This window comes from Cnephaeus nilssonii (genome assembly GCF_951640355.1).
Source record: "Cnephaeus nilssonii genome assembly, chromosome: Y".
Lineage (NCBI taxonomy): Eukaryota > Metazoa > Chordata > Mammalia > Chiroptera > Vespertilionidae > Cnephaeus > Cnephaeus nilssonii.
Window position 1 is genome coordinate 2,346,181 of NC_137096.1, and position 12,988 is coordinate 2,359,168.

The window sequence follows — 12,988 nt, forward strand, 5'->3', positions numbered from 1 at the left end:
AGAAGTACATTACCACCAAGGCAGCATTAAAAAAATGCTAAAGTGACTGCTGTAATAATAATAAGAAATAGAAACCTAGCCATACAGAATTAAAATGGCAATAAATGAGCATCTATCCTATCTAATAAAAGAGTAATATGCAAATTGATCATCATTCCAAGACACGAGATGGCTTCTCTCATGTGGTCAAAGATGGCTGCCCCCATGTGGACACAATATGGCCGACACAAGATGGTCTGCAGGGGTGGGCAGTTGTGGGCAGTTAGGGGTGACCAGGCTAGCAGAGGAGGGCAGTTGGGGGTGACCAGGCCGGCAGAGGAGGGAAGTTGAGTGGGGACAAGGCCTGCAGGGAAGGGCAGTTGGGTGGGACCAGGCCTGCAGGGGAGGACAGTTTGGGGCAGGGGACCCTGGCCTGCAGGGGAAGGCAGTTGGGGGTGACCAGGCCTGCAGGGGAGGGCAGTGGCGGGGGGGGACCAGGATGGCAGGGGAGGGCAGTTAGGGGCAATCGGACTGGCAGGGGTGCAGTTAGGCGTCCATCAGGCTGGCAGGGCAGTGGTTAGGGGGTGATCAGGCTGGCAGGCAGAAGTGGTTAGGGGAAATCAGGCAGAGGCAGGCAAGCGGTTGGGAGCCAGCAGTCCTGGATTGTGAGAGGGATGTCCAACTGCCCTTTTAGGCGTGATCCTGGTGGGATCAGTCCTAAACGGGCAGTCCGACATCCCTCCAGGAATCCCAGATTGGAGAGGGTGCAGGCTGGGCTGAGGGACACCCCCCAACCCCCTGCACGAATTTCGTGCATCAGGCCTCTAGTTAATAATAACCTTAAATGTAAATGATTTAAGTGATCCAATCAAAAAGCCTTGGGAGTTTAATGAATACAAATATATGACCCAACTGTATGTTGTCTAAAAAAGACATACTTCAGAAGAAAAAACAAACAGAATGGGAGTGAATGGTTGGGAAAAAATTTTCCATGCAAATGGAAAAATAGCTGGAGCAGCAATACTCATATTCAAAATCAAGGCCATCAAAGGGATAACAAAGGTCATTACATAATACTAAAGGGATCGATCCAATAAGAGGAAATAACTGGTAGACATATATGCACCCAATATAGGAGCATCTAAGTATATTTTTAAAAACTTCTAGAAGACTTTAAAGGCAAGATCGACAATACAATCATAGTAGGGAACTTTAACACCCTGCTCACTTCACTGGACAGATCTTTCAGACAAAAATTAACACTGGATCAAGCAGATTTAATTGACAATTTATAGAACATATCACTCCAAACGCAGAATGTACATTCTTCTCAAGTGCATACAGGTCATTCACAAAGATAGACCTCATGTTAGTACACAAAACAAGTCTGTATAAGATTGAAATATCAAGTGTCTCCTCAGTTCAGAGTGGAATGAAATTAGAAATCAACTTAAGAGAAAATGCCCTAAAGCATTCAAACACATGGAGACTAAATAGCATGTTATTAAACAAGCAATGGGTTAACAACGAGATCAAGAGAGAAAAATTTTCTGAAAACAAATGAAAATGAATAAACAACAACGCAAAATATCTGGGACACAGCAAAAGCAGTCCTGAGAGTGAAGTTCAGAGCACTACAGGCCTACCTCATAATGCAAGAAAAGTCATCTTTAATTCTACAACTAAATTAGAAAGAGAACAGTAAAAACCCAGAGTAAGTAGAAAGAAGGAAAGAGTAATTAGAGAATAGATAAATGATATAGAGACAAAAAAAAAATCAGTGAAACAGAGTTGGTTCTTTGAAAGAGTAAAAACTAAAGTGATGAACCATTAACCAGACTGATATAGAAGAGAGAGAACTCAAATTCAGAAATGAAAGCAGACAGATCCCACAGAAATACAAAGAATTGTAAAAAAAAAAAAAAAAATACTATGAACAACTATACCAACAAGCTGGACAATGTGGAAGAAATAGACAAATTCCTGGAGAAATAATATCTCCCAAAACTGAATCAGGAAGAAGCAGAAAACCTAAATGTGCCAGTAACAACTATTGAAATGGACTAATCAAAAAACTTCCAATGAACAAAAGTCTGGGTCTGGTCAGCTTCACAGGGGAGTTTGAGTTTTACAAGAAATTCAGATAACTAACATCTATACTACTTAAACTATTCCAAAAAAACCCTAGAGGAAGGAATACTTCCAATTTTTTTTTTTTATGAGGACAGCATTATCCTAATTCCAAAAATAATTAAAGGCATTGCAAAGAAGGAGAAGTACAGGTCAGTATCACAGATGAACATAGATGCTAAAATTGTCAACAAAATATTAGCAAATCGGACCCAGCAATATATTAAAAAGATCATATACCATGACCAACTGGTATTTATTCCAGAGATACAAGGCTGGTACAATAGTTGGAAATTAATAAATGTGATACATCACATAAACAAATTGCAAGTTAAAATCACATGATCATACAAATAGATGCAGAAACAACATTTGACTAAATTCACCCAATTTTTATAAAAACCCACAGCAAAGTGGGAATAGAGGGAGCATATTTCAATATGATAAAGGTCATATATGACAAACCTCCAGCAAACACACTAGTCAGTGGGCAAAAACTAAAACCATTTCCCCTAAGAACAGGAACAAGAATAGGATGTCCACTTTCACCACTCTTACTCAACACTAGAGGCCTTGTCCACAAATTCGTGCATCATGGGTCCCTTGGCCTGGCTTGCGGGATCCGGCCAAAACCAGCTCTCTGACATCCTCTGAGGCATCCCGGATTGGGAGAAGGTGCAGGCCAGGCCAAGGGACCCCACCAGTGCACGATTGGGTCCAGGGAGGGACCATGGAAGGGCATCAAGGCGTGTCCGGCCCATCTCGCTCAGTTCTGATCGGCTAGACCTCAGCCACAAGCTAACCTACCGGTCAGAGTGTACGTATTCGGGGTCAGTGCACATCATAGCATATGGTTGAACTGCCTTAGCATCATTAGCATATTATGCTTTGTTAAATGGCCAACTGGACACTTAGCATATTAGGCTTTTAGTACTGGAAGTCCTAGTCAGCACTCAGAGAAGAAGAAATAAAAGGCATTAAAATTGGAAAGGAGGAACTAAAACTCTCATTATTTGCAGATGACATGATATTGTAAATAGACTATAGACTATACCAAAAGATTCCTAGATTTAATAAATGAATTTGACACTATACAAAATCAATACCCCCAAATTTATGGCTTTTTTAATATACCAATAATGAATTCTTAGAAAGAGAAACTAAACAATCACATTTACCATTGCAACAAAAGAATTAATTACTTAGTAATAAACTTAACCAAGGAGACAAAAGAACCTGTTCTTGAAAAACTATAGGATGTTGAAAAAGAGATATAAGAAGATATAAATAAGTGGAAGAACATAATATGTTCATTGATTGGTAGAATCAACATCAATAAAATGTCCATTCTATCCAAGGCAATCTTATTGATTCAATGCAATCCCTATTAAAATACTAACAGCATACATACTTTGCAGAACTAGAACAAATACTCCAAAAATGTATATGTAATAAAAGAAGACCCTGAATACCTGCAACAATTTTGAGAAAGAAAAACAAAGCTGGAGATTGAAAACAGATTTCAAGTTATACTATACAGTCACCATAATCAAACAGCCTAGTTTGATTATTGGCACAAGAACAGGCATATAGACCAATTGAACAAAACAGAGACCCCAGAAATTGACCGAAGCCATTATGCCCAATTAATAATTGACACAGGAGACTAGAACATACAATGAAGTTGCGACAGTCTCTTCAATAAATGGAGTTGGGAAAATTGGACAGATGCAAAAAAATGAAACTAGGCCTTCAACTTACACCATACACAAGAATAAACTCAAAATGGATAAAAAAAATTAAATGTAATTCGTGAAACCATAAAAATCCTAGAAGAAGCTATTGACAGGAAAATCTCATACCTCTCTTAAAATCTCAGACCTCTCTCGAGGAATATGTTTATGAGTGCATCTCCTATGGCAAATGAAGTTGAGAAAATAAACAAATGTACTACATCAAAATAAAAGCTTCTGCACAACAAAAGGAAAAGGGAGCTCATTGTAGGGAGAACATATTTGGCAATGGTACATTTAATACAAGGTTAATATCCAAAATATGTAAGTAACTTATACAACTTAACAAAAGGAAGGCAAACAATCCAATTAAAAATCGGTCAAAAAACTAATATAGACACTTTTCTAAAGAGGACATGCAGATGGCCAAGAGACATGAAAACATGCTCAAAGTCACTGATCATCAGAAAGATGCAAATGAAAATGACAATGAGATAGTACCTTACACCTGTCAGAATGACTACGATCAACAAAGCTACAAATGACAAGTGCTGGTGAGGATGTGGAGAAAAGAGGACTCTAGTTCCCTGCTGGTGGGAATGTAGACTGGTGCAACCATTATGGAAAATAGTATGGAATTTCTTCAAAGAAATTAAATATGGAACCACCATTTGTCCCAGTGATCCCGCTTCTAGGAATATTCTATATAATAAAACCTAATATGCTAAGTGTACGGTCGTCTAGTCTTCCATTCAACCAGTCAAAGAATAATATGCTAATAAGGCCACTCAACTACTTGCTATGACATGCACTGAACACCAGGGGGCAGACTGTCGACCAGTCTCTGTGAAGTGTACTGACCACCAGGGGGCAGACAGTTGACCAGTTGCTATGACGTGCTCTGACCACCAGGCAGCATACGCTCCAACCGGTAGGTTAGCTTGTTGCTGGGATCCAGCCCATCAGGACTGAGTGAGATGGGCTGGGCATGTCCTTGAGTCCTCCCGCAATCCCTTCCTGGCTGGCCCTGATTGTGCATGGGTAGGGGCCCTTGGCCTGGCCTTCGCCCTCTAGTAATCCAGGACTTCTCAGGCGGGCACATTGACTGTCAGGTAATTCCATTCTATCTATATAATAGAATCCTAAGCAACTGTTACAGCGGAACAACAGGTCACTATTATGTACCCTGACCACCAGGGGCAGACGCTCAATACAGGAGCTGCCCCCTCTTGGTTAGTGCGCTTCCCCAGGGGTAGCACTGCACAGCAAGAAGCTGGGCTCACGGCTAGCGAGCACAGCAGTGGTGGCAGGAGCCTCTCTCGCCTCCGTGGCAGTGCTAAGGAGCAGCGAGCCAAATGGTAAGGATCCAGCAGGCGGGTTATAAGGAGTGAGGGGTCCCAGACTGCGAGAGGGATATCCATCTGCCAGCTTAGGTCTGATCCCCAAGTATTTTTTCCACTCTGTTTGGCCTGCAGGTATTGGACCTAAGTTGGCACTTGGACATACCCACGGGGTCCCAGACTGTGAGAGGGCGCACACCAGGTTGAGGGGACCCTCCCTGACCCCTCGCCTCCAGTTCACAAATTTCATGCAACAGGCCTCTAGTCTATATATATAAAAGTCTAAGCAACCATTACAGAGGAATGACTGGTCACCATGATGCGTACTGAGCAGGCAGTCAGGCGAGCGGTTAGGGGTGAGCAGACAGGCAGGCAGGCTAGCAGGGTGAGTGGTCCTGGATTTGCAAGAGGGCGCAGGCCGGCTGAGGAACCCCCTTACCCTCTGTGCAAGAATTACATGAATTGGCCCTCTAGTATCCTAGGAATCCCAAAACACCAGTTAAATGGAATGTATGCACCCCTATGTTCATAGAAGCACAATTTACAATAGCTAAGCTCTGGAAACAGCCCAAGTGCCCACCAGTAGATGAGTGGATAAAAAAAGCAGTGGTACATGTACCATCAAAAACTATGCAGGTGTGAAGAAGAAGAATCTCTTACCCTTTGAGACAGCATGGAGGGACATGAAGAGGATCATGCTAAGTGAGATAAGTCAGTTTGAGAAAGACAAGTATTACATGATTGCATTCATGTGGAATCTGTGTAACAAAATAAACTGATGAACGAAGTGGATCCAGAGACATGGAAGCATGGAATAGTCCGGAATCTCAGAGAAGTTGGGGAAGGGTGGTATGTGGGAGGTAATGAACCAAAGACCTTGTATGCAATATTTATAATCCATGAACACAAACCCTCGAGGCAGGCTGGTGGCGGTTGATGTAGGAAAAAAGGGGACATATGTAATACTTCCAACAATAGAGATTTATTTTTTTAAAGCCAGATGTACTAACAAATATCCTTTACTTTTATATGAGAAGTTTCTCTTCACTGTTAAGTATAATTTTCAAGTTTAGAGAATTCTGAGAATTCTAGATTGGTGTTTATTTTCTCTCATCTCTTTAAATATTGCACTGTATTTCTTCTTTTTAAAAAAATTTTGGCTTTCACTGTTTCTTAGGAAAAGTCCAAAATAAAACTTATGTACAGGTAAGGTGACTTTCCTGTAGCTTCTTTAAATATTTTTATTATCATTTATTTTCTACAGTTTGAATATGAAAGGTCTAGGTGTCATTTTTCTGACATTTATCCAGCTTGGTGTTCTCTGAGCTTCCTGGTTCTATGCTTTGGTATCTGTTACTAATTTGGGGGAAGTTCTGAGTAATTGTTTCAAATCTTTTTTCTTTTTTTTTTGGAGTTTGGTATTCCTTCTATGCATGTGTTAACACCTTTTATAGTTATCCAACAATTATTGGATGCTTCCGTTTCTTTTGTTTTCCAGTCTTTTTTTTTCCCCCCTCTTTATATTTTAGTGTTGGAAGTTCCTCATGATGTTTATTAAGTTCAGAGTTTCCGTCTTCAGTTTTGTCTAGTTTCTAATGAGCCCATCAAAGGCATTGTTCATTATTGCTACAGTGGTTTTGATCTCTAGCAATTCTTTTTGTTCTTCCTTAGAATTTCATCTCTTTGCTTACATTACCCACCCTTTTGCATATGTGTAATTAAGACAATTCATTACAATTGTATTTCATTTTCAGTAAACATTATAAAAAGTGAATTAACCTAGTTAATTCATTCAATACTATGTAACCATTATTAACTTAAAAAATATTCTTAATTATGTGGTAAAACCCTCACATGTTGACCAAAAAAAAAAAAGATAAGTGGTGTGATTCCAGTTTTATTAAGTATATAGAAATATATAGTATATTGATAATTAAAATATTTTTCACTAGTTTTTGTTAATATCTGAATGCTAAATGTTGTACATGTGTAATATAAATTTAAGTCTGGAATATTTTAATTTTTAAGAATTTACCACCTGATTCCTCCAATGAGAATTCCCCAGTAATGCCTCCAGATGAACAAGGTCAAGGTGATGCTCCACCACAACAGGAAGACGAGGAACCTGAATTTCCACATAATGACTTGGCAAAATTGGATGACATGATCAATAGGTAGATTTGTTTTTTTGTGGTGATTTTTTTTTCTTTATGGAGGTAAAAAACTGGAAAAGCAAACTACTTTATCAGCATTGCAACTAGTAGTGAATGAGTAAAGAGTGAACTGCCATGTCATAGTAATCTTACTGTGTTTTTTAAAGTAACTAGAAAGCCCCGTGCACGGAATTCATGTACAGGGGTGGGGATATCCCTCAGCCCAGCCTGCACTATCTCCAACCTGGGACCTCTTGGGGGATGTCCGATTGGCAGTTTAAGCCCAATCCTGTAGTTGGACATACCTCTCACAGTCTGGGAATGCTGGCTCCTAACCGCTCACCTGCCTGATTGTCCCTAACCGCTTCTGACTGCCAGCCTGATGGATGCCTAACTGTTCCCCTGCCGGCCCAATTGCCCAAACTGCCCTCCCCTGCCGGCTTGATCGCCCCCACTGCCCTCCCCTGCCAGCCTGGTCCCCCCCAAACTGCCCTCCCCTGCCGGCCTGGTCCCCCACAACTGCCCTCCCCTGCCGGCCTGGTCGCCTCTAACTGCCCTCCCCTGCTGGCCTGGTCTCTTCCAACTGCCCTCCCTGCTGTCCTGATTGTCCATAACTGCCCTCTCCTGCCAGCGATCTTGTTGCGGCCATTTTGTGGCAACGTGAGGGTGGCGCATGAGGGCACAAGGACCACCTAGGCTTTTATTAGTATAGATTCTTGATTGTTGAAAGTGTTACATATGTCTCCTCTCTTTCCCCATTGACCCTTCCAAATGCCCCCTCACATTCCTCCACCTCAGGTCTTTACCCCTCTGTGTCCATGGGTTGTGCATATATGCCTACAAGGTCTTTGGTTGATTACCTTCCACCCACCCACTCTTCCCCACTTTCCTTCCAAGATTCCACACTCTGTTCCTTAATGTATTCTTAATAGCTTTAATATTTTAGTCCTTACCACATGCATTATAACTCAGTGTTCTTAATGTAGGGGATTGTTAATGGATTTTTAAAATAATGATAATGAAAGATAATGGTAATATCAGTAAAGATTTCAAGTTAAGGATACTATGTGACCCTAGGTTTTTAAGTTTCTGGCCTGGAGCTATAGGTAGGGAATTCCTTTTAAGTATTTATGATTGATTACTGGAGGTATTAGTTGAATTTTCTTATATCTAGGGTGTCCATATTTTTTGGTAGCAGACACTTTATTGCAACAGATTATATTGTTGCTTTTATCATTTGTCTGGTGGTTAATTTTATGAGCATATACTTGTAATTAGGAAGGCAGAACTAATTTATATTAACTTCTTAGTGGCAGGGAAATAAAAAAATAAGCTTTTTGTGGAACTAAAACCAACAAAAATGATAGTTTCTATTTATGTCTGACAGATTATTTGTAATAGGTATCTTTATCAAAATAGAAGTAGTTGGGAAAATTTCTGTGTTTTTAGTAAAAGATAAGGAACAGATGGAAGAAAGTTCTTTCTAGGAAGTAGTGGTTAGTTTTTAAGATACTGGGGAAACACTAGCTCTGGATATGGTCACATTGCCTTTTTATCTAGAAGTATACTTATGATGGTAAGGACTGTTTGAGTCCATAATCTTCAGGAAAAATTGACAAATGTCCTATTGATGTGAGATGAGTGAGAAATCAGATATTTGTCTCCTGTTTCTTAATTTTTTTTTCTTAATGTCTTTTTGAAAATCAAAAAAGAAAGGTTGTCAGTCTCCTTATTAATGTTATTGTGAATATATAATACTAGAAGCCCGGTGCACGAAATTCGTGCACGGCGGGGGGTTGTCCCTCAGCCCAGCCTGTACCCTCTCCAATCTGGGACTCCTGGAGGGATGTCCGACTGCCCGTTTAGGCCCGATCCTGGTGGGATCGGGCCTAAACGGGCAGTCGGACATCCCTCTCACAATCCAGGACTGCTGGCTCCCAACTGCTTGCCTGCCGGCCTGCCTTCCTGATTGCCCCTAACCGCTTCTGCCTGCCAGCCTGATTACCCCCTAACCACTCCGCTGCCAGCCTGGTTGATGCTTAACTGCTCCCCTGCCAGCCTGTTTGCCCCCAACTTCCCTCCTCTGCTAGCCTGGCCACCCCTAACTGCCCTCTCCTGCAGGGTTGATCACCTCCAACTGCCCTCCCTTGCAAGCCTGGTCCCTCTCAACTGCCCTCCCTTGCAGGCCGGGTGCCTCCCAACTGCCCTCCCCTGCTGGCCATCTTGTAGTGGCCATCTTGTGTCCACATGGGGGCAGGATCTTTGACCACATGGGGGCAGCTATATTGTGTGTTGCAGTGATGATCAATCTGCATATTACTCTTATTAGATAGGATAGAGACCTGGTGCACGGGTGGGGGCCAGCTGGTTTGCCCTGAAGGGCATCCTGGATCAGGGTGGGGTTCCCTTGGGGCGTGGGGCGGCTTGAGTGAGGGGCCTGTGGTGGTTTGCAGGCCAGCCACGCCCCCTGACAACCCAAGCAGAGGCCCTGGTATCTGGGATTTATTTTCCTTCTACAACTGAAACTTTGTAGCCTTAAGCGGGTGAGCCCGGCCAGGGTGTGCGGAAAGCTTTGCTTCCCCTGTTGCCACCAGCAACCCTGGCCTGCTCTCTCAAGCTCCATTCTGCTGCCATTTGTTTGAATTTGTTTACCTTCTATAATTGAAACTTTGTAGCTTGAGTGGAGGCTTAGGCCTGCAACGGCTATGGAAAGCTTGGCTTGCTCTGTTACCTGGGAAACCTGCTCTCTGTGGCTGTAGCCATCTTGGTTTGGGTTAATTTGCATACTCGCCCTGATTGGCTGGAGGGCGTGGTCGGCTGGTGGGCGTGGCTTGTGTAGCGGAGTGATGGTTAATTTGCATATTACCATTTTATTATAGAGATAGTTAAGGTTGATTTGTTTTCACTTTTTCATAGTAAAAGTAATTAAGTAAGCAACTTATTTATAGCACTTGATTTTTACTCAACCAATGCACCATTTTTTTATTTTGTAATAATTTTTAGGCCTCGTTGGATGGTTCCTGTCTTGCCAAAAGGGGAATTAGAAGTGCTTTTAGAAGCTGCTATTGATCTTAGTAAAAAAGGTGAGTTTATAAGTTACTATGTTTTTCATAATGTGTGCTTCATTTGTACTTCCACATTGTTCTTGTGGCTTTGCTTTTCTCTAGTAGGAAGTTATTATGTATTGCAGAAACTATGCTATCTCACTAAAACTTCCTAGTAATGCTTATATATACTTGGAGCAAAGGTTAATAGAAACTTTGGAGGGTTTTTAAGAACATCTGAATACTTTAAAATTTTAGATAGACTTTTATATTTCAGTCATATTTCTAAGGACACAAATGATCTCTTTCATTATATTTTTAAAGGAGTTGTTTCTCAGAAGTTGAAAAACATTTTCTAGTGCCCTGACCGGTTTGGCTCTGTGGATAGAGCGTCAGCCTGCGAATTCAAGGGTCCCAGGTTCGATTCTGGTCAAGGACATGTACCTTGGATGCGGGCACATCCCATAGGGAGGCAGCTGATTGATGTTTCTCTCTCATCAATATTCCTAACTCTTTCTCCCTCTCCCTTCCTCTCTATAAAAAAATCAATAAAATATATTAAAAAAAGAAAAACATTCTCTATAGTTGATTTTAAAATGTTATGCAAAATGGTATTATTAAAGAATACTATATGACAGTGTAACTTCAGATACATGTTTACTTTTTTTGCACTTAAAGTGTTTATAATTGAGAAATACGCTACTTTCAAAATAATTTCAGTAAAAAATATTTGAACTTGCCCAGGTGGTGTCACTCAGTTATGGATCCTCCCCATGAATCAAGAGATGTTGGGTTTACTTCCCTGTCAGGGCACAAGCCATTGTTTCAGGTTCCATCCCCAGGAGGGGACATGTAGGATTCAGCAGATCAGTGCTTCTCTCTCTCTCCTTCTCCCCTCCAGTAAGAAATATATTTTTAAAAACTTATTTTAAGGAAACTAGTTGAAAATTTGAAAAGACAAAAGAATATGTTAACAGAATCCCTATCTGTTTGTTTTATTGAAAATTTCTATTTCACTAACATGCTTTTTGCATGTTAACTGTCAATATTGCATGTTTGATTTTTTTTCAAAACTCACAGTAAATTGTGGGGTTTTTTTTTTTTCCTTGAAAAATTAATGTATTTTGCAACCAGTATAGTAAATCTGGTATTTTTATTGTTGGCTAGAAATAAAAGATTTATTTTGGAATTAATCATTTTTCAATGACTTGTAATATTATGTGCAGATGAATATTTGTAGTATATGACTAATTTTTGTAATATTCTCTATTTGGTCAAGGCCTTACAAGTTAAAACAAAGGACAAAAACATTTTATTTACTTGGTCATTAAATAAGAACTTGAAATGGGGTGTTTATTTAGTAAGATGTATTTACTGAGTGGTACTGTCATTAATAAATATTTTAATATCTTTGGTATCTTAGGAAGTTTGATACTGAATCTCACTCTGGGAAGGGAGATAATTTCACTTAACTAATAGTAATTATTCTGTAGTAATTTAAAGAATGTTTTGTTATATTAAGGTTTAATCTTATTAACACAATCTAGTCACTGAAAATCTTACCAGTTAACAAATGTTTTTTCAATACTCAAACTTACTTTATTTGCAAATTTATACATTAATGAATGAATTATGAACTAGGAATGTTCTACGTAGAAGGTGAGCAGAAATTGAAAATGTACTTTCTTTCATAGGATTGCCAGTGAATGTATGTCACTAGCAGGAACTTTTCCCATTCTTTTTCAGGGACCATGGTTACGATGAAACAGCATTTTAAGTGTTTTTAAGGAAAGTCCTGGGTTTACATGATATACCTATCAATAAGTTTATAATCAAAACCCAAATTTACTGCATATTATATTGCGTACATTTCATATTTCTGAGTTTCAGTGAAGAGTTAAAAGTTTTTCTTTTTGTATAAAGGCACATGAAACTATTGATTTTCTTAAATCAGAAGAAATTTGAAAGATAGAAACATCAGTGATGAGAGAGAATCATTGATAGGCTGTCTCCTTGAGATCCCCTCCTGGGGATCGAGGCTGCAACCTGGGCATGTGCCCTTGACTAGAATTGAACCTGGGACCCTTCAGATTCTACCCACTGAGCCAAACATGGTAGGGCAGTAAAATGAAATTTTAGAACAGTCACTTTTTTAAAGCTTTGAACTGTATTTTCTCTTAGTAAATGGTTCAGTATTCTATTTTCCCAGTTGTCTTTGTTGAAAGTCCAATATTATATTTGGAAGCATTTCAGTTATTGTAATATTATTGATTTGATGTGGTTTAATACAATGCAGTATATCTAAAACTCATTGAATATAGCATTTCATTTTTCCAGACTCTACATGTTTTGAGCGTAAGTTACTTTTAATTTATTATAATGCCATGTATTGTTTCAAAAATTTTAGCACTATTTGTGAGTTGAAAACTATATAGTTTCTAAAAATTTGTATCTTTTTTTCATTTTTTTAAATCCTTACTCGATGATATTTTTCCATTGATATTTAGAGAGAGGGAAAGATAGAAATATTGATGTGAGAGAAACACATCGATTGGTTGCCTCCTGTATGCGCCCCGACCAGGGCCCAGGCTGGGCAGGAGCCTGCAACC

The 12,988-nt window shown here is 39.9% G+C and overlaps 1 protein-coding gene across 18 annotated transcripts in view; it reads left to right on the forward strand.

The window, feature by feature from the left end:
• Positions 1-12,988, forward strand: part of LOC307096473 (ubiquitin carboxyl-terminal hydrolase 9X-like) — a 221,341-nt gene that overhangs the window by 29,126 nt on the left and 179,227 nt on the right. For all 18 annotated transcript variants that reach the window (XR_013813295.1, XM_079766139.1, XM_079766132.1 and 15 more), the window contains 2 exons: positions 7,211-7,356; positions 10,339-10,418. Coding sequence is in view for 17 of the 18 variants with exons in the window: in XM_079766139.1 (XP_079622265.1) it covers positions 7,211-7,356; positions 10,339-10,418 (226 nt within the window). In the remaining variant the exon portion in view is untranslated. The remainder of the gene's footprint in view (positions 1-7,210; positions 7,357-10,338; positions 10,419-12,988) is intronic.